Genomic DNA, 25075 nt, shown 5'->3' on the forward strand with positions numbered 1-25075 from the left:
ACTGCTGTGTGCTTGGGTATTTTTGTACAAACCATAATCAAATAGGCAGCTACCCAAGCCATTTTCTCTTATCTGGAGATTGAAAGTGGACGATGTCCACAGGGACACCATATATAAAACTTCAGATAAAAGGGTAAGAAATGTACATAACATCACCCTCACCCTGATGCCTGTCTGTTTGCAGTTACAACAAACTGTACCAGTTCCTTGTTATGCAAAAATCAAGTCTCACTGCAGGTTCAGTTCTGTTGTCCCTGGCGCTGACAAGTTTGGGTCTGGCCACATTGCCGCAGGACACTTCAGTTAGTTGGATAGCACCACACGACCTGTCGCTTTGGGAAAAATTTGTGCAGAAACACACCTTCGATCACAGGTCCAGCAGGCAGTGTTTCATATGTAATGTCTTTGAAGTCCTGCGGGCCAAGGAGATGGGTGGTTCCCTGAGCAGACTGACAAAGTCATTTGGCAGAGTCATTGCCAAAACTTTCAAACTTCTACCAAGGCCCAGTCTGACAGCTAATGGCAATGGCTCTTCCTGTCAGATTCTGCCTGCATGCCTAGAGTGTCACTCCTCCACATGCCACCTTCAGGCAGCTGCGGTTGGAAAGAGACCACTGCCCACCTTCTTCTGGAATTTGCCTTTGCAACGCAGGTTTGGAAAGACTTAGTGGGTTGGAATGGAAGAATTGCCCCCGTGTGTTTATTATTCAGTGATACATCTTACTTTTGTAGTCATTTTATTTACTTTATACTGTAGCTAGGCGACTGTAATGTTAGTTTATATGTAGTATTTGAAAACTGAAATGATCTGAAATCCGAAATGCAATTAGCTCTGAGGGGTTTGGATAACGAGCACTTGACCTGTACTAGTTCTTGCACAGCATCCAGTGAATTCCTAGTAATGACTGTTCTGCTATCTAATCTCTCTAATTATTATAGGATAAATGTCATCTATTGGAGATTTTTTTCCTTTGAGCCCAATTAGCCAATATGAAAATTTGATTCAATTGACATTTAAGTCCTTGAATTTACTTGGTTAGTTCCACATGGGGAATATTTTCTGTTATTGTTTTTCTTTCTGAATGTTTAGAGAGAAAGTGATTGTTCAGAATATTTGCTAATATGTGTTTGTTAATTCTCAGACTCAGGCCTACTTGTATCAATTAGAGGTTTCCTTTTTTCTCTGTCCACCCTTCTAAAATATTATAGCACTGAAAGAATGTTTTACTCTTGTTTCTAGATTCCACTGCTACTTTTTCTTCCTAGGTTCCTTTTTGCCCTTCTGACCACCCGTGTCATGTGTATCTGCATTTTCTTCAGTGGATGACATGAATAATTTTTAAAGGACTGACACTGAACATGTAGGATAAATAAATACCTAAAACTAATAAGTTCAAACTGAAAATAAACCTAGCCAAAAATGCATCAACAGGCAGGTTCTGTCAGAAGAAATGTGAAATATGGATTCATTAGGATGAATATTAAATCAAAGGAATCTCTAGATATTCAACAAGTGATGTCAACAAGCAGTGTAAGCAGCCAATCACATTCAGTCAGGAAACAAAGTAAAGCATACTGATTATTCTTGATTTTGATAATCTATTTTGCACTCTGTGCAAGTTAAATTTATATTTATTTATTAGTGTCACAAATGGGCTTACATTAACACTGCAATGAAGTTACTGTGAAAATCCCCTAGTCACCACACTCCGGTGCTTGTTCAGGTACACTGAGGGAGAATTTAACATGGCCAATGCACCTAACCGACATGTCTGTCTGTAGAGGAAACCAGAGCACCCAGAGGAAACCCCTGCAGACACAGAGAGAACGTGCAGGCTCTGGACAGACAGTGACCCAAACTAGGAATCGAACCTGGGTCCCAGGTGCTGTGAAGCAGCAGTGCTAGCCACTGTGCCACCATGCCACCCTAAATTATTGGTGCATAGACAGTTGAAGTGAAATATTATAAACAAACTTTGACAAAGTATATTAAAATCTTATACCTTTTACCAGAATGAAAAACAATTGGGCTTTCAGAAATATGAAGTTTTTTTTTCAGAGCCAGGGATGTTCTTCAGTTGTAGCTATCAAAGAATCTTAGACATTTACAGTTCCATTACATAGAAGGAAGACCATTGGACCCATCATGCCACGTAGCCATATAGTCTGATTATATTTTGCAGCATAGTCAGGACCTTGCAGATCATTGCTTTTCAAGTGTATAACAAGTAATTTTTAAATGTTATGAGAGTTTTTGCTACAACAACGCTTTCAGGCAGTGAGTTCCAGATTCCCACTAAAGGCTGGATGAAAAATGTAATCTCGCAGCTCCTCTAAAGTTCCTACCTCTTACTCATAATTTATGCCTCCGATTATGGACCACTCAACCAAAGGCAACAGGACCTGCATATCCATAAATCTCAACCCCTCACAATTTTCTATGCTTCAACTAAGTCTTCCCTCAGCCTCCTCTGTTCCAAACAATCCAAATCTAGCCTATTCAACCTACACTACCTACACAGCTTCATTCCTTATGCATTGGCCAAAAGATTTGACTGGATATTTTTTACGAATTCTACTCCCTCTTTCGTAGTAATTCTATTTTGGTTAATATGTGAGTAGTTGAAATCCTCCCACTCTTTGTACTTCTCAGGGTTTTGCCTACCTTCTCTTTGCTCTTCTACCTTCCTCTGACTGTTTGAGTCTTTAGTACACTTCCAGTTGTTTAATTGCCCTGTTTTTTATTTTTAAGTTCAATCCATGTGAACTCATATGATGATCCTTCTGCCATATAATCCTCTTCATAGCTATTTATTACATACTTTGTCAAAATTATGACCCCCTCCTTTTATATTCCTCTCATCTTGTCTGAAAACCCTGTGACCAGGAACGTTGATCAGCCCATCTTTCAGCCAAGTATCAGCAATAGTAATTATATTGTTGTCCTTTGTGTCAATCAATGTTCATCTGCCTTATTTCTGAGATAGCTTGCACTGAAAAATATACTACTTAGTACTGCCGAATTCCACTTCTAATTTATTTTCTCGTCTTTATTTCTTCTGTCTTCCAAACACATTTACTTATTTCTACCTTCCATTTCCAACTTTTCTGTGCTCTCTTCTGCATCTGCCATCAGGTTATCATCGCCCTCCCATGCTAGTTTAAACTCTCCCCAACGGCACTCGCACAATTTCCTGTGAGGATATTGGACTGGGCCATGTCAAGGTGCAACCTGTTTGGCTTGGAGAGGCCCCATCTCCCCCATGAGCAGTCTCAATGCCTCAGAAATCTAAAGCCTCCCCACCCCCCACCTTCTGCACCATCTCTCCCGTCATAGATTCATCAGCTCTATCTTCCTTTTATTCAATAGCATGTGAACCAAGAGTAATCTGGAGATTACTACTGTTGAGGTCCTACTTCTCAATCTTTCTCCTAAGTCCCTAAACACTGCCTTCAGGACTTAATTTTTCACGCTGGCTATGTCATTGGTCCTAATATGGACTATGACTATGACTTTATCTCTCAGAATGTCCTGCAGCTGCTCAGTGACATCTGTGATCAGGAAGCAACTTACCATCCTACAGTCACATTTGCGACTGCAGAACGACCTGTATGTTTCCCTCACTATCAAATTCCCTATCACTATTGCTCCTCCACTTAGAATCATAGAATACTTATAGTAGAAAAGGAGGCCATTCAGCCCATCAAGCCTGTACTGACCACTTCCCACTCAGGCTCTATTCCCGTAACCTGACACATTTACCCTGCTAATCCCCCTACACAAGGGTCAATTTAGCATGACAAATCAACCTAACCCGCGCATCTCTGGACTGTGGGAGGAAACTGGAGCACCAGGAGGAAACCCACGCAGACACAAGGACAACGTGCAAACTCCACACAGTGGAGACATTGATCTGAGGCCAGAATTGTACCTGGGTCCCTGTCACTGAGGCAGCAATACTAAACACTGTGCTACCGTGCCACACCTACGCTGAGCAGATGAGTCACCTATGATATCATAGACTTGGCTCTGGCTGCACTCCCGAGAGGAACCGTTAGTTTCAGAACTGAATGCTGGTTGCAGAGCGAGATGCACGCATGGGATCCCTGCTCTGCTTGCCTGGTGCTTCTTGTCCTACTGGTAGTCACCTATTCCCTTTCTGACTTAGTACATTTTGTCATTACATACCCAATTACATCTCAATAACAGGATGTTACATATTTGGGTTTTTAGGTAAGAAGGGAATTTCTTATCAGTTTGGTGATTTCTAATTGAATGCAGTCTGCAGAGACTTCAATAATGCAGACTATAGAGAAGTATAGAATCACTGATAGCAATGTCTGGATTTCTGAATTTAACTGCACATGAATGGACTCCAAGAATTGCTGTCAATTACAGAGGAGCAATGATCTACAAAATCTGGATGATTTCAGTAATACAAAACTTCACAAAAAAGAGACCTAAGCAAATAGATGAAAATGAACAGTGTTGACTACTTATATTTCAGATAAAAGGAGTGAAAACCATATCTGTAATTTTGTATTTATTTCACAAAAATATACTTTCAAAGTGCAGAAATTACCATTATGCTACATATCGATGAATTCTCAATAAGAATCTAGCTAAATATCTAAAGATAAATGAGATTCTTAAGTTATGTCATTGCATGCTTGCATATGAATGCCTAAATTGTAGGTTTGATATTGCTTACCCCATTAATTAGCAATAATGTCACTTCCTACGTAAATGGCTTAGCCACATAAATAGTAGAGAGCAATTTTAGATGAAAATATTAAACTTTTTTGCTAAAACATGATATAATTTCTTCAGATCAGAATGTCTATAAAAAGGAAATAATTAATGTGGTGTATTTAGAGAGCCTTTCATGGCTTCAGGCCATCGAGCCAACAAAGTATTTTTGAAGTGTAGTTACTGTTGTAATGTAGGAAATGTGGCAGCCAAGTTCCAACATACAATGAGGACATGCTCATATTAATTTTTTCAATTATGTTGATGCAATAATAAAGCTTAGACTCCAGGGAGAATTATCCTGCTTTCCATCAAATAGTGTCACAGGACCTTTAACACCTACCTGTTTAACGTCTTACCTTTTTGCCATCTTGATCAAAATAAATATGTCCTCCTTCTTCATCATTATCTTCACTCCAAAATCCTCTGCTTCGCCAATCACCTACTATAATATAATGAAGTCAGTGTTAACCTGGAAAACTGTGTAAGACTTTCAAATTCTATTTTTTAAACTGATGATATGAAATACAAGTCCCCAAATTTGAGGTGGTGTTGGTGCAGTGGTATTGTCACTGACTCCGAAACCAAAGACTCAGGATAATGCTCTGGAGACCCAAGTTACCTGGCACTGGGTTCGAACCCACCACAGCAGATGGTAACATTTGAAATCCAATATATAAAAAAAAGGAATTAAGAATCTAATGATGATAATGAAACCGTTGCCGATTGTGGTAAATACCCATTTGGTTCACTAATAGTCTTTAAGGAAATCTGTCGTCCTGACCCTTTCTGGCCTACATGTGACTCCAGACCTACAGCAATGTGTTTGACTCTCAAAAGCTTTTTGAAATTATCCAGCAAGCCACTCAATTCAAGGACAATTAGAGATAGGCAATAAATGCTAGCCATGACGCAACACCACATCCCATGAAAGAATGAAGAAAACAAATTCCTGGATTTCTTTCCTGCATTTAAAAAAATATATTTCATGGGATGTGGGCATTGCTGGTAAGGCCAACATATGTTTCCCATCCTTAATTGCCTTGAATTCAGCAAATGTACAAGGCCATTCTGGTGGTGGTGGTGGGTGAGGGGTGCTTAAGAGTCAAACATTGCTATGGATCTGGAGTCACATGTAGGCCACACTAGGTAAGAATGACGCATTTCCTTCCCATAAGTGAATCAGATGGGTTTTTATAACAATAAATGACAGTTGCAGTCACCATTATCGACACTAGTTTTGAATTCCAGATTTTTATTAATGAATGAAATTGAACCCATGTCCCCAGAACATTAGCCTGGGCCTCTGGATTACGGGTCCAGTGACATTATCACAATACCACCATCTCCCCCAACCGGCATTTGTCTTGTGATGAATGAACATAACATAAATCTAAAACACGGCTAGTTTCACTGCCTGGAAAAGGTGTTTAACGTTATTATTTAATTAACCTTGTCGACAGAACTTGGGATTGGATCACATCAAGGGCAAATGGTTGGCAATTGTATTGGCAAAGGGAGCTTCAAAGGTTTGTACCAAAATATTTTACTAACAGTTTGTGCCCCCAGGGCACTGTGAATAGTAGCCCTTGTGAAAATCAATTAGGTGGATATTGCACAGTGTCACATATCCATGTTGTGACTGGTAGTGCTTCACCTTGGAGGAATACTGATTCATCAGCTGAGGGGGGAGAGGGTACAGTACGAGGTAATCAGCAAGAGGTTTTCTTGTCAATGTTTGGCTTGATGCCATGAGACTTCATGAGGTCCAGAGTCAATGTTGAGGATTCTCAGGGCAACTCCCTCCCGACTGTATACCACTGTGTTGCTACCCTTGCTGGGTCTGTCCTGCCAGCGGGATAGGACATACCTCGGAATAATGGTTGTGGACATTATCTATAAGATATGAATCCGTGAATATGACTATGTCAAAGTTGCTTCTGAATTTGTAGTGGGAGGAATGCTGAAATGTTTGTTACCTTACTGTGTTTTTCAAAGAAGCCAGGGGTCCAGGTGTTGGTTGACTAGTCTGTGAGATAGCTCTCCCAATTTTTGCACGATCTCCCATATGTTAGTAAGGAGGACTTTACAGGATCAACAGAGCTGACTTTGCCATTGTCGTTTCTAGTGCCAGGTGGTCTGTTTGGTTTAATTCCTTCTTATTGACTTTGTAGTGGTTTGATACAATTGAGTGGCTTGCTAGGCCATTTCAGAGTCAACCACATTGCTGTGGATATGGAGTAAGCCAGACCAACTAAGGACAGCAGATTTCCTAGTGAACCACATGGGTTTTTATGACAATCAGCAACAGTTTCATGGTCATCATTAGACTTTTAATTCCAGATTTTCCTTTAATTTAAATCCCTTCAGCTACATCCACAGTCTCAGGCATTGTCCTGGGACTCTGGATTACTGGTCCAGTGACAATACCACTAGTCAGAAGTGCGATTCTCACCAGTGGTAGGGGAATGACTGGTAGTACTTCAGCTTTTCTCTTACTTTTTCTATTACTTCACTTTCCACATGCATGACCTTTTCTGTACATTTCCAACTTTCTATGTTTAAGTCACAAATCGCTGCAACAATTCACTGGTGTTTCTCTAGGAATTTGTGGTGGGTGGAATGCTGAAATGTTTGTTACCTTACTGTGTTTTTCAGAAAAGCCAGGGGTCCAGGTGTGAGTTGGAATGGAGATTGGTCATTTTGTAAAAAAAAAACTTTTCATTCATTCATAATGTTCCATTTTCTTAAAAGTAATTCCTTTCACTAAAAACAGTATCGATTGTCCAGATCTTTTAAAGTGTCAAAGCTGACATTGCAAGTGCTTGAAATCTCTTTATTTTGTGTAACTAAACATTGTGTGATTGACAGAAAACATGAGAGAGCCAGTGCTGTCAATCAAGCAATGTTTTCTCTGGGGATCAGTTGTTTCAACAGTCTAATGGATGTCCATACTCTAAGCCAGCCCTCACTATGATTGTTTATTAAGAGCCCAGACATCCATTAGCCTGCATTTTCAGCACATTCTATTGTCACTAAAGTGTACATTGATTCTCTACAGTGGGTAAATGGGCATGGAAGTGTCATAGCTTGGCACAGGGTGATGAAGGGCCATGGTGGGGCAGGCTCGAAGGGCTAGACGGCCTACTCCTGCTCCTATTTCTTATGTTCTTATGTATGTGGGTGGAGGGGGATAGCTTGGCAGAGGAAATGAGGGCCATGGGGGTGGGAAAGGGCATAACTTTACATGGAGGTTATGACGAGCTAAAGGTGATGGATGGAAGGTCATGAGGTGGGAGAGATGGGGCATGGGACTGTGTGTGCTGGGGGTGAGTTGTGAATGCTGGAAGGCATTATGGTTTTTATTATAACTGGGATGAAATCCCACAGCCCTAAGGTGAGTCTTTCCACAACCTACACCAGCACCCAGCAGCCCCTATAGCTGCCTTTGAACTCTTCTCAGGGTTATCTGTCCCAAATGCAGCCCACACCTGCACTTCCAAAACGAAAACCCTGTCTTACAGGCACTTTCTCCTGAGGCAGGTACGCTGAGCCAGGAAATTTCCTGATTCCCACTATGGACCTCGAAGATTAAAATCCAACCCTGCACCTCAAATGAAGAAGTGACAAATAACATTCTTTATGCTTCTCTTTACCCCAGTTATGGCAGATTGACCCTCTGCAGAAGAGAGCTTGGCATTATAAGAACATAAGAAATAGGAGCAGGAGTAGGCCATCTAGCCCTTCGAGCCTGCCCCGCCATTCAATAAGATCATGGCTGATCTGTCGTGGCTCAGTTCCACATTCCCGCCCTCTCCCCATAACCCTTAATCCCCTCGCTTATCAAAAACCCATCAACCCGCGTCTTAAAAATGTTTAGCGAGGCAGCCTCCACCACTTCAACGGGCAGAGAATTCCAGAGATTCACCACCTTTTGAGTGAAGAAGTTCCTCCTCAACTCCGTTCTAAACCGCCCCCCCTTTATCTTGAGGCTGTGCCCCCTAGTCCTACTGTCCTTTCTGAGCGGGAAGAGCCTCTCCACCTCTATCCTATCCATCCCATTCATCATCTTATATGTCTCAATGAGATCCCCCCTCATTCTTCTAAACTCTAACGAGTACAAGCCTAGTTTATTCAGCCTCTCCTCATAGCTCAACCCCCTCAACTCCGGTATCAGCCTAGTAAACCTCCTCTGCACTCCCTCCAAGGCCAAAATATCCTTGCGTAAGTGCGGCGACCAAAACTGCACACAGTACTCCAGCTGCGGCCTCACCAATGCCCTATACAGCTGCAGCAAGACCTCCCTACTTTTATATTCAATCCCCCTCGCTATGAAGGCCAGCATCCCATTAGCCTTCCTGACCACCTGCTGCACCTGCAGGCTGGGTTTTTGCGACTCACGCACAAGGACCCCGAGGTCCCTTTGCACCGTCACCTGCTGCAGTTTTTTGCCACGTAAGTAATTGTCCTTCCTACCATTATTCCTACCAAAGTGGACCACCTCGCACTTGCCAACATTAAATTCCATTTGCCAGTTCCTGGCCCATTCGCCCAGCCTATCTAGATCCTTCTGCAGACTCTCCACACCCTCCGCACAATTTGCCGTTCCACCAATCTTGGTGTCATCAGCAAATTTCGACACCATACACTTGGTTCCCTCCTCCAGATCATCTATATAAATGGTAAATAGCTGAGGGCCCAGCACCGACCCCTGGGGCACTCTACTAGTCACCAACCGCCAATCCGAACAGCACCCATTAACCCCCACTCTCTGCCTCCTATTTGACAACCAATCCTCTATTCACGCTAACACCCTATCCCCAACTCCATGCCCCCTTACCTTCTGCAATAACCTCTTGTGAGGCACCTTGTTAAACGCCTTCTGAAAATCAAGAAAGACCACATCCACCGGCTCTCCTCTATCCACCGCCCTAGACACATCCTCATCGAACTCCAATAAATTTGTCAGACACGACTTCCCCTTAACGAAACTGTGCTGCGTCTGCTCTATCAAGCAATTCCTCTCAAGATGCCTCGCTATTTCCTCCTTGATGACGGATTCTAACATTTTACCTCCAACAGACGTTAAACTAACCAGCCGATAATTCCCTGCCTTTTGCCTGCCACCAATCTTCCGGCACTTCCCCAGAATCCAGCGACGTTTGGAAAATAACCACCAAGGCATCCACTATCACCTCCGCCATTTCTTTCAGAACCCTCGGATGCATTCCATCCGGTCCTGGGGACTTGTCCACAATCAGTCCCTCCAGTCTGTCGAGCACTGCCTCTCTAGTAACAATAATGTCATTGAAACCCTCCAGTCCTACCACCTTTCCATCGCTAACACCCGGCAAATTATTCACGTCCTCCTCTGTGAAGACCGAAACAAAAAAGTTATTCAAGACCTCAGCCATTTCCCCATCCCCTATCACTAAGTCCCCCCTCTCATCCTCTAAGGGTCCAACGTTCACCCTCGCCAGCCTCTTCCTTTTTATAGATTTATAAAATCTCTTGCTATCCTTTTTTAAATTAAGCACTAGCCCAGCTTCATAGTTTCTCCTACCCTTCTTTATCAACTTCTTTGTCAATCTTTGTTGACATTTAAACCTCTCCCAATCCTCTTCTCGCCCACTACTCTTAGCTACTCTAAATGCCTCCGCTTTTAATTTAACACTTTCCTTTACCTCCTTCGTTATCCACGGCTTATTACCTCTCCTCCTACGGTCCTTTTTAACCATCGGAATAAATTTCTGCTGAGCACCAAGAAAGATCTCCTTAAAGATCCTCCACTGCTCCTCAGCAGACCTACCTTCCAACGCGCTCCCCCAGTCAACATTTGCCAATTCTTCTCTCATCCTACCGTACTCCCCTCTGTTCAAACAAAGGACGCGTGTCCGGAAACCCACTTTCTCCTCCTCCATCTGCACCAGAAACTCCACCATACAATGATCACTCTCCCCAAGAGGATCCTTCACCACAAGGTCCCTAATTCTACCCGCCTCATTACATAACACCAGATCCAAGATAGCTCGCTCCCTCGTCGGCTCCAACACACACTGTTCAAGGAAACTATCCCGGCAGCGTTCCAAGAACTCCTCCTCGAGCCCACCGCGTCCAACATGGGTCGACCAATCAATATGTAGATTGAAATCCCCCATAATTATCGCCGTTCCATTCCTGCACGCCACACTTATTTGCGCGTTAACAGCCCGCCCCACCTCCAGATTATTATTCAGGGGCCTATAGACGACACCCACCAGCGTCTTCCTCCCTTTGCTGTTCCTAATCTCCACCCACAACGATTCCACTTTCTGCTCTTTGGTTCCTATATCATCCCTTGCTACCACCCTGATGCTATCCTTAATTATTACTGATTAAGGTACATTAATACTGTTTAGGATTTAAAAGACTCTTAAGGATTTGAAAAGTTTATTGAGTTAAGCATGCCAGTGTTTATCTTGACATTGACGTAAATTTATAAATGTGCCAATGAAAAGCGGCGGATAATGGTTTCATTCTTCTGTCGAAATAAGCAGATACTAAAATAAATGGTTTTGTAGGACTCTTGCTCATGTTAAGCTTAAAAGGATTGCTAGAAACTGCCAATAGAGCAGCCATGGGTTGCCAGTAAGCTAAACACTGCCTCCTGGTCCCATTTTTTAAGGGTAGCCTGAATAACATTCTTTCTTACACTTTATCAGGAAATACCTACATTAAATACATGAATTACAACCACAAAAATACTGAATCTTTATTTATTGCGGAGTGAGTGTAAAAGCACCTTCCAAACAGCAGTGTGGGTGGTGTACCTTCATCACATTAACTGCAGTGATTTAAAAGGCAGTTCACCGCCACCTACACAAAGGCAATTAGAGATGGGCAATAAACGTTGACCTAGCCAACAATGCCCACATCATGTGAAACAATACAAAACTGTCAGAGGCTCAAATGAGTTTGCTAAATGCTTGAAAAATACCAGCAGGAAATTGATCACATGTGGGGAAGTGAATGCCAATCTGGTTGCAACACATAATAACAGTGCTGGCCTGTGTACAGGAAAATTTTTATGGGGAAGTGGAAGACCATAATAGATGGGTTTATATTTAAGTTTAACAATTTCTTTGTGTATTTCTAAAATGTTTGCACTTAACAATTTTCAGGTGCACTCAGTGTTTCTAAAAAGTTAAAATTAAATGTTAAAGTTTATTAATCACACGTAGTCTTACATTAACACTACAATGAAGTTACTGTGAAAATCCCCTGGTCGCCACACTCCGGCGCCTGTTCGGGTACACAGAGGGAGAATTTGGCATGGCCAATTCAGTCAACCAGCACATCTTTTGGACTGTGGGAGGAAACCGGAGCACCCAGGGGAAACGCACGCAGACACAGGAGAACATGTAAACTGCACGCAGACAGTGAGCCAAGCTGGGAATTGAACCCGGCTCCCTGGCGCTGTGAGGCAGCAGTGCTAACCATTGTGCCACCATGCCACCCAAAATATGGCTGATTGAAGAAGTTGCACAATAATTTTTGAACAATTCAATTTGTTTGAATGTTCCTACACACTTGTGAACAGTAACTTTGTACAAAATATTTGATTACTTAATTTTGTGTCAACTTACTTGCTGTTCAATATTACCTCGTGCTTTTTGCTGAATGCATGTAACTATTTTTGATTTGAATGATAATTTAAAAATTATAGGGGGTGATTCTCCCAGTCCGCATGCTGCTCTAGAAGCGCAGTGGGCCAGGAGACTCAGGCAGAAGTCAAGTAGTGGGCTTTCCACTGGGTGTCATGGCCTTCTCGCTTCTCTGGCCACCGGATTTCTAGTGCTGTCAGCTCCACGCCAGAAATCCATATGGAGCTGAAGAAATGATGCTAATAGACATTTGCATGTAATTAGTACCTGGGCTCGCTAGCAGCTCTCGCTCCACCTGGGCTGACCCTGCTGGAGTGAAGGGGGATTATGGAGGCCTCAGGAGGTCGGAGGTAAGGGGGGGGTGCCCCCTAGGCATTACCCGAGGGACAACGTGCCAATGCTCAGGGGACACCCCCAGGGGGTGGTGGGCCCACTGCCGCTCTGCTTGGTGACAGAGGGAGGAAGGCCAGAGATTGGTCCCGGACATTTGGGGAGGGGGGGTGGGTTTAGAAATGGGGAGTTCAAGACTTCTGGGAGGCGATGACTGAGTTGGACCAGTAATCAGGGGCTGGGGGTCGGAGTAGCTGCGTTGCAGGGTCGTGGGACTGGCCAGCGATCAGTAGGCTGGCAGAGTGGGGTTATTGAGCATGCGCCGATCTCAGCTCTGACAGATCGGTGTATGTGCAGTTGCCCACTCAGCAGAAATAGGCCCCGGCCACAACTTTTTAAATGAGATTCACGCGAGTGCACTCTGCAGTGCAGAGAATGTTGGGAGATTCATTTTGAAAATCCTGCTGAAAAAAGCAGCAGGATCTATTCCAGTTTTTACCTAAATTCAGCACTTAGAATTATTTTGGGAGAAGCCCACCCAGAATTCTTGAGCTAGGAATGAAAAATAATGTTTGATAAGGAGAAAGAGCAGGGATGTCTGTCTAATTGGACTGCACTTTGAAGGAGCTGGAATGGACTCAATGGATCGAATTGCCTCCTTCTATGTACGATCTTACGATTCTAAAATCAGCTTAACAGCAGAGGGTCGAATTTTAAGGTCCCGAGGGCCTGCTAAATTCCCCGGGATGGGCCTTCCATCCACCCTCAACCTGTCCTCAATTTTACATAGTGCAGGCAAGGCCTAGGGGAACGTGGCTGCTGTCGCCCCAATTATTGGCCACTTAAGGGCCACTCCCTGCCAGGTCTCAATTCTGAGACTGGCAGGAGGAGTTCAGGGGCAGGGGGAAACCTAGCATGGCACCCTGCTTGGGCCTCAGGCATTAAAGGGAGGGACTCCTCTCGCAAAGGCCCCCTTTCACACCTAGCACCTCAACCCTTAGCTGCCTGCAGGGCTACTCTCTCTGCCGCTCTCCAGCCTCTCCATCAAAACCCCCAACCCCTCTCTTTAGCCTCCCCTCCCCACCCCACCCTACCCCCCGGCACTGGGGTCTCCTCCCTCCTTCCTGCTAATGAGACCTCTGTAGTTACCTGGTCCTGGATTCTGTGATTTAGAATCTGGAGATCTGCTAGTAGTTCCCATTATTTGTGCTGCTGAGGGTACAGACATCAGAAGTCCCACCTCCCACCACTGTCAGTAGGGTACGATTAATTTTACATAGGCTGAGAACATTGGAATTTGTAACCGCAATAGTATTAAATTACCCCTCCATGACCTGATTCACTTACTTGCCAACCACTAACCCTGCTTCTTTTGAAGACCAAGGGGGCAATCTTACTGGCTCATCAGGCCAGTCGATAGAAGTGGCGAGCCAGTAAGATCATGACAGAGACAAAAAACTAGGTTTGCGTGTAGTTTCTCGCCTTTTGTGATCTTATCGGCTCTGGAATTTAGTCATTAAGCTGATATTAGTATTGAAATATTTACTTAAATATTCATAGTGAGTAGAGGACATAATCATCCCATGCTCACTTGCCTTAACAGCCTTGCCAGTGAGGGTCACGTTTGGTCTCCAGCAATGGGGATCTGACATCATGCCTTGCTGGTGGGACTGGAGGCCATTGAGCCCTCTCAATTGATGGGTTCCCAGGTGGTCAAAGGGACTGAGCTGTGCTCAGGAACAGGACCATGATAGGGACAAGATGTAATGGGTGGTGGGAAGAATTGTTCACACTGCAATCGGGGATCACTTGCCAGGGGAGGTGGTGTTGAGGCAGTGATCAGCCATGGGCAGAATCAGAGAAGCCACTGGCCAGGGGAGGCTTTGGGGCAATTTCCACGGTGGGTGGGAGGGTGCAATCGGTCAGAGAGGCTTGTGGCCAGAGGTGGGCAATATCCAAGGGGATGGGGGGGACTGATAGACGTTTTGTTGCACAGAACAGAGAGAACTGCATATGCACAATGGTGCCCTCTAGTCAGAGTAGCCAGCTGACTGGCGAGAATAAGCTCTGTCTACTCCTGCTAATGGCATGAATCACAGTTTGCCTCTTTCTTTGCTTTAAGTGGCATAAGAGTCCACCTGAGAGTTCACCGAAAAAATGGGTGCAATACTCTCCCATTTCAACCCACTTAGAATTTTTTTGGTAATATTGCCCTTCTGTAAGTACTATTGATATTTTGTGATAATGTGAAATAGGTGATAACTAAGTTGAAACTTGTTTTATAGCACTCCCAAACTTTATTTCAATTAATTGGCATCATCATAATAAAAATTGCAAATTCACTAACACAAACTCAAAACCATACACTATACTTGGGTTTAACTCTTACAACTTGCCACAGGGTTAAAAAAAACTAGAGTAACAGTGATGTACCCATGATAAAAAGTGCCTTATTTTCCTTTCCACTGAAACTAATAAAAAGTTAGGTACAGTTTCTGTAATCGACTGACCAATTCACAACCAGTTTTATACTCCAGTAATAAGTTCAAAATTACTACCCTGCTTTCCATCTATTTTCCTTATTCATGTTTTTGTATATTCATCAGAACATATTTGTCAACTTTTGTCATGTAAACACTGAAATGTGAACAGCCTTGATATGGATCCAATTTAGTCTTCAGTCTGGATGTGGTTTGTAAGAGAATTCTAGTGCCAGCAACTGGTCATTGAGGAGAAGTAATAATGCAACTCATCCATGCAAATTTTTATAGCTGAACAAAATGTTGGTGGTTAGAATTTCTTGGGGGTTCTGCCAATCTTCTGATGGTGGAAGATCAATAAAAATCTTAATCCAGTAGTGGAATGTCCAAGTCTGCCATTTCCATGGAATTTCTGCTGAAGTTCTGATTAGAAACTGAAGCCTGAATCTTGCACTCGATTATGCGCGATCTGGAAGCAGACACAACACGTGTTTCCGGCTGCAATCAGCCCCTGACTGCAATTTCCAATTAACTGGCAGTGAACATGAAACACACACTGAGAAAGGTTCAGCGCTGTTTGGGGTGTGGGCGTGGAAAGAGGGGAGATGTCAAGAGATGTGAGGGCGCAAGTGAGCTCTCACTGAAGGCTGGCAGCTGCTGAGAAGCTGCCTTAGGAAGCTGCAGAACTTCAAAAATAAGCTCAATAAGATGCCATAACCTGCGTCAATACTGCAAATTCAAGCAGCTGATAGTAGATCACACAGCACCTCAGCTCACAAATGTCTTCTTCGATTTTATTTAAGTCCAGACATATTATCCCACCCAGCTGGAGATTGTGGCAAAAACATGAAGATTGTGTGGCCGATTAGCTCATCTGCAAACATAAAATCACCATCATTGGCTCCTTTTAAATGGACTAACTGCCTGCTTAATTATCAGTGAACACCTTTCAGACTTCTGAGCACATCACTGACCAAAACGTTGCAAATGCCCAACGTCTTCTTATGAGATTCCGGATCAGGCACACGTCTGCACATTCAATGTAAAATTCTGGCCTGGGAGAACCCAAGTGGAAATTCTTCACTTGTCTTGGAGTACAACGTAACAACTATTCTTACATTGGATAGTGTGATGGACAAAAGAACCAACGTGAAAGAGATTTGAAAGATGCAAACAGATGAGGGATCAATGACTGATTCCCCACGGTAACATAGTGGAGATTTTGCAGAAACCATATAACAACCACCCTAGGCAGGTGATACTTATGTTTTTTCCTCTGCTCCCCAAATTCCTCCAGTTCCTGCTCTCTCCCACCAAACAAACTGAAATCAGGAGGTAGCCGTTTTAAGTGGCCATTCAAAGGCATCACAGCTGCAATTGGAGAATGTTGGATGAAGGTCTAATATACCATTAAACCAATTCTGTATGGTTTTTTTATGCTTAAAGGTTTCTCCATTTGCTACCTTTGTGTCGTAGGTGTTGCAAAGATTTTCTTGCGGCTCGGCACAGGTTTCCTTCGACTTCTGAACCTTCCATTTCTCCCCCTTAAGATGGTGCAGTATTTACTGTTCAAAATTGGCCACCCTAATTTTTTTGAGGTGGTGACCAGGCAGATAAGGGTAGCACAGTTGATGTAGGTAATATGGATTATAGCAAAGCCTTTGACAAGGTCCCACATGGGAGACCTTTAAAGAAGGCAAATGCACATGGGGTACAGGATAATTTGATAAGGTGGATTCAAAATTGGCCCAGTTGTAGGAGACAGAGGGTGATCATAGGAAGCTGTTATAGTGACTGGAAGCCAGTTTCCAGTGGCATACCACAGGGACCTGTGTTGGGTCCCCTATTATTTGCCATTTACGTACACAACATAGATGACTATGTGGCGGCTAGGATTAGAAAGTTTGTGGATGACACAAAGAATGGCTGGACGGTTAACAGTGAGGCTGAGTGTCACGGGCTACAGGATATATGGTCAAATGGGCAGTTATGTGGTAGATGAAATTTAACCTTGAAAATTGTGAGGTGATATACTTTGGAAGGAGTAATTTGACAAGGAAGTATTCAATGAATGGCATGATGCTTGGAAGCTCTGTGGAACAAAGGGACTTTGGTGTGTTTGTCCATCTCTGAAGATGGAAGGGCATGTTGGTAGGATAGTGAAAAGGGGATATGAGACACGATTTTATCAATCGGGGCATAGATTACAAGAGCAGGAAAGTCACATTGAAGTTGCATAGAACTTTGGTGAGGCCACAGCCTAGAGTACTGTGTGCAGTTCTGGTCACCGCATTATCGAAAGGATATGATTGCACTGGAGAGGGTGCAGAGGAGATTCACCAGGAAGCTGCCCGAGATGGAACATTTAAGTAATTAAGAGAGGTTGGATAGGCTTGGGTTGTTTGTGTAGAACCACAGAATACTGAGGGGCTACTTGTTCGAGGTGTACAAGAGTATAAGGGACATGGACAGAGTGGATAAGGAGCATCAGTTCCCCTTAGTTGAAGGGTCAGTCGCAAGGGTATACAAGTTCAAGGTGAGGTAGTTTGGGAGGGCTGCAAGGAAAAAGCTTTTGATCTGGATGAGCACTTTATAACATTCAAGGCTTTGGGTTGGTAAACGGGATTAGGTGGGAGGTCAGGTATTTCTTGCATGTCGATGCAGATTCAATGGACCTCTTCAGCACTGCATGATTCCATGATCACTGGGATGACTGCACAAAGCATGTTTTTTTTTCATAGCTCTGCAACTCCAAGGAATGAAAAGGCTCCTAGGCTGTTTCCTTCAGAACAGTACAGATCACGCCACATTTCCATGTGCCCAATTTGCAGTCAAACCTTCCCGTATTGCTAAACATATTAAATATTTTATTCTTTCCAAAATTCCAAATCTTCACTTCAAGAGTCCCAAAACCCTATTAGAATAACGTAATCAACTGCAGTGAGAATTATTACATGGAGTTGGAGTAGCTCGGGTGAGAACTGGAGAATTGAAAAACAAGCACTTTCTTTGGCCTGCAGGAGTTTCTATCTGTTGATTTTAATTTTATTTGAATGCATGGAAAATTTTGTTGGGTTCCATTACCTCTGTATCTGAATTCCTAACACACTTCTAGTAGACAAATCTCTCTGCCAACAACACAAATTTTGTAAAATTAGTACTCAAGGGTTCTTTAAAATTAGAAACAAAGTAAATTTCTGACCGTAAGAACTAGGAACTGGAGTTGGCTAAATGGACTCTCGAGCCTGCTCTGCCATTTAATAAGATCATAATTGATCTGCAACCTCAAATCCACATTTCCATTCAACAGACAACATTCATATCATCCTCCTGTCCTCTTGCTCCCATTCCTCACAGGCATCCTTCTCAAATGTGGAGCAAATCACATCTGAGCAGTATCAGCTGCTGGAGGCATGGACAGCAGAACACTGAGGGTGAAGGATACTTGGAGCTCTGCTCAGTTGGATTCTTCCGAGCCTCTGTCAAAAACAAAATGAGTATTTGTAGAACAGCAATGGGATGTCTGTAGGCATCTGTCAGAATTTCCAGAGTCATTGCACAGAAACGTGGAAAAGCCAACATCTACAATGAACGCCATAAAGTCTTGGGTATTTGTACAAATGACCATCTCAATTGAAAGAATGGCTAACCTCACGGACAGTCACATGCAGAAGTCATGTCTGACCAAACCAAGGGTCAGCACACCGTGGCTGCCACTTTGCACTGGAGTCAAGATGATTTCAATGCTGAAAACACATCACTCAGGCAGCCACAGATATCCCAATCGGCCCAATTCAACGCCTAAAAAGGGGAACAGTAAAGACTCCACTGGGATTTTCCTGGCATTGGAGCAGATTGCTGCTGAATGTGGGGCCCAGCAACTCCATGGAGACAGCCTCCTGGCAGCAAGCCAGGGGGTCATCAGTGCCAGAGTTTTCTTGGCCCAAGTATGAGGACATGGATGCAAAAGGCCCCACCTGCAGTGAAAACTAATCTTTCAGAGAGATTTTCCTCCACTACAATGTCCCTGCTGGCTACAGGCCACTTTATTGTCATAATTTTAGTAAAGCTTTCAAGGGACCTTCATTTTGAGATGCCATCTTAGTCCCCTAACTACCTCAGCAGCACACACCTCTCCTGATGGAGTTGCTAGCCATCCATTCACTGCTATGGGCCATCTGGAAGATCATGTTGGAGGGCGCACTGCAGACATTTGTGAGGCTAGGGTCTGGAAATTCTGCTTGTATCATCTGCAAAAGATCCAGCCAACTTCAAAATATGTTCATTCCATGAGTACAAGAACAGCCCACAGACAATAAGAGATGGCTGGCAGCTCGCTTATCCCAGCACCTTCACTGAGAGTAGTGACCACTGCTGAGCCAGCAGCCAGTCCCTGGAGAAGGCACGCAGTATGGGAGCTGAACTTAATTCCAGGGTTTTGCCATTGTCAGACTGGTAGCTTCGGGGTGAGGGACCAGAATTGTCCAGTTGATGGGGGATCGGGTAGGGAAAACAGAAGGGGGAGGGAGAAAACAGAAGAAGGGGGAGAATTAACATTAGGGGATCACCAATGGACACAGGGCCCTGAAAAGGAGCACTCCCCCTCTTCTTCCTTGGCTACCAGCCCACTAGGTTTCTTGATGATGGCCTTCCCTGCTATAGGTAAAACCACAGCAGCAGAAAGTCCTTAGATGACTATTAATTGCCAACTTAATGGCCTCAGTTGGCCATAGGCAGATCAACTCCGTGAAGCTTTCCCGGTCACTTGTAAAATTGCAGCTGATGTAGGCAGGAGGTGGGGATGGCACCACCGCCATAACTTCCAATTTTACGGCAATCCCAGGGATGGTGAAATTCAGGCCCATGTGCAACCCGTGTGCAGTTGGCAAAGATGGATTAAATGTTTTTAAAGCCTTTTAAATTGCCATAATTGGCTTCCCACCAGATTCACAGAGGCTCCCCACTGGATTCGCAAACCAACCTGGAAAAAGTCAAAAGATAAGATAACATCACATCAGGAACACGGTCAAATGTCCCTTTCCAAGATTTCCACTTGTCCCCAAACTCTCCTCCAAAGGCTTGGGAAAATTCTGCCCTTTGAGTCCTCAAATTTTATCATCAATTGTAATCTGATTTGTGAGTGTCTGATGCCTGGGTTACAATGTGTGCCATGCTTCCACTTTTTTTTGCACCAAGAAATGCCAGCTATGCAGCCGGCAAGCTGCACCCTGATTTTCTTGCCTGAGCCAGCATTTGTCCAAAAATGTTAAAATTCCACCCATTGTTATGACTCTACAGCAAGTGAAAGGTTGTTTTCTGCAGAGGCTTTTTGAACCTACATTACAAAATAAACTATCCTTGACATGAAAAGTACCATGGGTGATTTATGAGTACACACACAAGCTAGTGTATTGATATAAACTTAGAGCAAACCTCCCTGTAAACCATTATAAGTGAACATTCTGTAGCTGAGTTTGAGTCAGTCTGTCATATCTTAAAAACTTCTGTCAGAACAGATTTGTCCAAATAATTGTCTTGATGATAACTCAAGCTGATGTGTGTAATGTCTTGTGACCACGCAACAGTAACAACATAATAGTTCAACAGGAGAAAATGAATTACGAAGTGAATTCAAATAGTAATCTATTTGAAAATTAACTTCCATTTTACAAGATATGCTGAAAAATTGGAACACGCTTCCAGCTTGCTTGATCGTAACAATTGTTGCAAGGAAACGTTAGAAGTAAAGTTTTTAGACAAACATTAATTATTAAGTTATAATTTTATCCCCATTCCCTTGCAGTAATTTAAGATGAGTTACTAACTCCGTCTAAAAAAGGACTGTGTTGCTATCAGATTGAAAAAAAGCTTTAAAAAAAGTAACACTTATACTGTTGCAAAGATGATGAAATTGTTGAAGAAAAGCTAATTAAAACTTTTCTACAACTGGTACATTCCACCATAATACAATATCATGAGATTTTCAAAAATATGGTTTTGACAAAAACTAAATAATTGCAGTAATTTTTGTAAAATGGGTTAACATTTTCAATGAAAGTCTATGTTTAATATTTCACAGATTATAAAGATTTTGGAGGCTACCCCTAGCTTTTTAGAATAAATAGAAGAATTGTGTGCCACTGAGTGATAGGGACCAGAGTGATAGATTCCAGGTTTGATCTCTTGTCTGTGTCAGGAGGTGGGAGTACTGGTAGGGTGTTTCAATTAACCTCAACATTCCCGTGGTCGGGAGATGAAAAGTAGAACTAACCAGACTGTGAATTAAAAAACACTGAGGATCAGTTTAACATGTATCACTGGGTCAAAAAATGGTTGCTGACAAACTGAAACCTCGCTTGCACCTTACCCAATGTTCTTTCCACTGAATAACATTTTTAATTGGCACCCAGATATGTACTCAGCACACCAGCAGCATCAGTGTGGCACTGACTGATACAAAACCCAGGATCATTAACTTGATCTTGACATTACTCTCTCAGCTGACCCAAGGAGCATCACCTTGACCTTAGTCCTTTTCTGGCAAATATCTCAGATCAGATGATGCGCGGGCCCAAGGCTTAGCAATACCTCTCTGCAGGTTCTCTTTCAAGCTGTCTGGGAATGGTGTAAGGTATCCTTCCCAGCCGAGGACATCAGCACACTGTCCTTTCTCAGCAAGGAAACCTGGATGGAGATTGCAACAGAAGTTAGCAGCCATCGGGTCCACAAGTGCACCAGGATTCAATGCAGGAAGAAGGTTAACAACCTGCTGCATGCTGTCAGGGCGAGTAAAACAATGTCGTCAGATCACTGTTGCTCTCAAAAGGGCAACCAGCAACGTGTCTCAGTGAGGAGATGGAGCAGTAAGGTAGAATGTGACGTAAGCCTCAGCAGCTTATGCATCATGAGGCCTGAATTCTACATTGGCCAGAATTTGTCAGCTCATACTTCCGTGGTTGTACAAGTGGGATGGCAGCAAGAGGATGCACTGCTTTTCTGGGGTGCCCCATGATCTGTCTGAGATGTGAGATCTAAAGGGGATTAGATATGTATCAAGATAATAACTGTTTCCCTTTTGAAGCAGAAAATAACACAATGCCAAGGAATGGGCAAAGATGGGCAGAGCAGTGCCCAACATTAGGACACTCATACTTGTAGAGCAGGAGGCTGAGGAGTTGACTAGAGCAGGATGATTAAGCAATCATGGATAGCAAAGGGAGTGTGTGGAGAGTGAGTAGGCCTTGAACCTAGTGTTAACCACTAGGCAGAAAGAAGGCATGCATCAGAGAGATAGATGGGGAGGGACTGAATAATTCTCTTTCTTCTTGAATGGTGATCCTCACATTCCAATGGCTTGCTCCAGTATCTAGGATCTTGCAGTCCTGTGGGGAGGCTGGAGAAACCTCAGGAGGTGCATCATTAAATCTTTCCCTTTACTCTCCACTCACACAGATACAGCTACCTCATTGGAATGTGATCATGGTTAGTGTTGGGGGTCACAGTCTGATGAATACGCCACAGTTAGATGCAGCTGATGAAGCCTTTGACTGCCGAGGACCCTGACAATCAGAGGACATGCCTATAATAAGCCCCAAGTTTTTAGAATTTGCTCACAGGATGGTGGTGTGGCTGGCTGTGCCAGTATTTACTGCTCTTCCCTAATTGCCTTGAGAAGGTAATGGTGAGTTGTCTTCTTAAACCACTGTAGTCCATGTAGTGTAGGTTAGGAGCTACAGTTCTTTTGGGAAGGGAGATCCAAGATGTTGACCCAACAAAACTGAAGGAACAGTAGTCTAGTTCCAAGTCTGGATGGTGTGTGGTTTGGAGGAGAATTTTCAAGTGATGGTGTGCCTATGTATTTGCTGCTCATGCCTTTCTAGGTGGTACAGATGATGGTTAGGAAGGTGCATTGAAGGTGCTTTGGTCAATTTCTAGAATGCATGTTGTACTCAACTACCGCCATTGACAGTTGGTGTTGGAGGGAACGGATGTTTAAGGTGGTTGGTTGGTTGATGGGGTAACAGTCAGACAGGCTACCTGGTGGTGCAGCTTAACTAGACCACCTCTGCTTACATTTGAATGCCTCGGTAAGATCGATGAAGGCAATATTTAACGATATTCATTTTTCCTGCATTTCTCTTGCTACTGCAGTGTCAAATGCAGATCTTTCAATTCTGAAACCAAACTGGAATTCAGGGTAGATGCATTCAGCAAGGGTATGCAATCTGAGAAAGGCGTTTTCCATGTTGCTCAGCAGCGAGATCCCTCAAAAGTGATGGCATCATGCGAATCCTGAGGCACTGCCCCCTCCCCTTCTCATTTTCAGCTAAACTGCCGGCTAGCAGCAGTGTTAAAGAGAGACAAATGTGTAAGTTTCTCTCTGTCATATTGCAATTGATGATTAACAAGATCTGGTGCACTTTAGGGAATGTATTCACAGCAAAAGATGCATCTCTTGCCATCAATGATAAGTCTCTGATACAGGTCTACCAGATCTTAGCTTGCAATTTTTCCTTTCTTACTTTATATGACATACAGCATTCTGAAAATGCAACTTGTCAAAAAATTCCCAAATTACTTGGCTTCCAGCAACTTTCTGAATGGAGTATACTCTACTAAAATATAAACCACAAAATGCAACCAAACACTTGAAAAGACAGGTTATTTAAATGTCATAAATGTACTTCAAAAATTAGCCACATTTCCTGAACTTTAATTGTTCCTACAAAAAGCAAACCTAACATGCAGCACCACTGCTAGTTATTACTTGCAAATGCTAACTTATTCTCTGGCATCTTACATTACTGAAATTATAAGTGTAAAATGACAATAGATATAGAAAGTGAGCTGCAGATAACAATCGAGTGCTGGCATGTTGAAATACTTTTCATATGCAACTGTAAAGGAATTTATGGTTATGAAAAAAGAATGTGGTGCAATTACAGCAATTTAAAAACTCAAACATGGAATCATCTAACCACAACTTCTTGGTTTGTTTCCCCTTCTTTTGAACGAAGGTGGTCTCCTACATCATGATTAAGATGATTCTCTCCTCACCTTGGTTTTTCAATTAGTAAGTGCACAAAATTAAAATATCATCTGATGAATATGATGTGCAAAACACTAAAATTTTATTTTCCTCTTTTCAATTAACCAGAAGTATCACAATGAAAAACAAATCTTACAACAAAAGCTAGTTTAGTAGACACTCCATGGAATAATACCCTGGTATTAGAAAATCCTGCAGAGTGGTATTAAAACATGAAATGAGCAAATCATACCATGCTGCCTGTAGACCGGAGGCTTTCTATAGATGTTGTCTGCTTTCCCATCAGTTTCTGAAGGAAAAAAAAAGAAAAGACAATTTAGCATGGAGGTAGACCATCTGTGATAGAACAATGCTGTTAGTAAGAATCTATTCCTCTATGTATCAACAGAACCAAATGTTTCACCTAAATTGTAGTTTATTGTGTGTAAACCCAATGGGATGCCAAAGTACAGACCCTGACTTAGAGAGTCTTATACAATGTACATCGTATATCAATAAACTATAGTGATTTGTCTGTAGACTAGATCCATTTTTATAAGCAGCAACAACAACTTACATTGACTTCATGCTTTTAACATGGTAAAACGTTGCAAAGCATTTAACAAGAATAATATTAATAAAAACATTTTTCAAACTGAGTCACAGAAGGAAAAATCAGTACAGATCCCTAAAAGGGGTTTAAGCTGCATCTTAAAAAGTGAGGACAGAAAAGATTTAGAGAAGGAATTCCAAAACTTAAAGCCATGACAGCTGAAAGCACAGCTGTCAATGGTGGAGTGTTTAAAATCAAGAAAGGTGTGAATTGGAGGACTGCAGAGATTTC

General features: G+C 42.9%; 1 protein-coding gene across 1 annotated transcript in view; it reads right to left on the bottom strand.

The window, feature by feature from the left end:
• ablim2 (actin binding LIM protein family, member 2) overlaps positions 1-25075 on the bottom strand; it is a 270666-nt gene that overhangs the window by 75450 nt on the left and 170141 nt on the right. Inside the window, exons 16-17 of the mRNA XM_080192307.1 lie at positions 24485-24541; positions 5110-5195 (exon numbers count right to left, since the gene is read on the bottom strand). Coding sequence (XP_080048433.1) covers positions 5110-5195; positions 24485-24541 — 143 coding nt within the window. The remainder of the gene's footprint in view (positions 1-5109; positions 5196-24484; positions 24542-25075) is intronic.

This window comes from Carcharhinus amblyrhynchos, chromosome 1 (genome assembly GCF_965287045.1).
Source record: "Carcharhinus amblyrhynchos chromosome 1, sCarAmb.v2.hapA, whole genome shotgun sequence".
In the NCBI taxonomy this organism is placed as follows: Eukaryota; Metazoa; Chordata; class Chondrichthyes; order Carcharhiniformes; family Carcharhinidae; genus Carcharhinus; species Carcharhinus amblyrhynchos.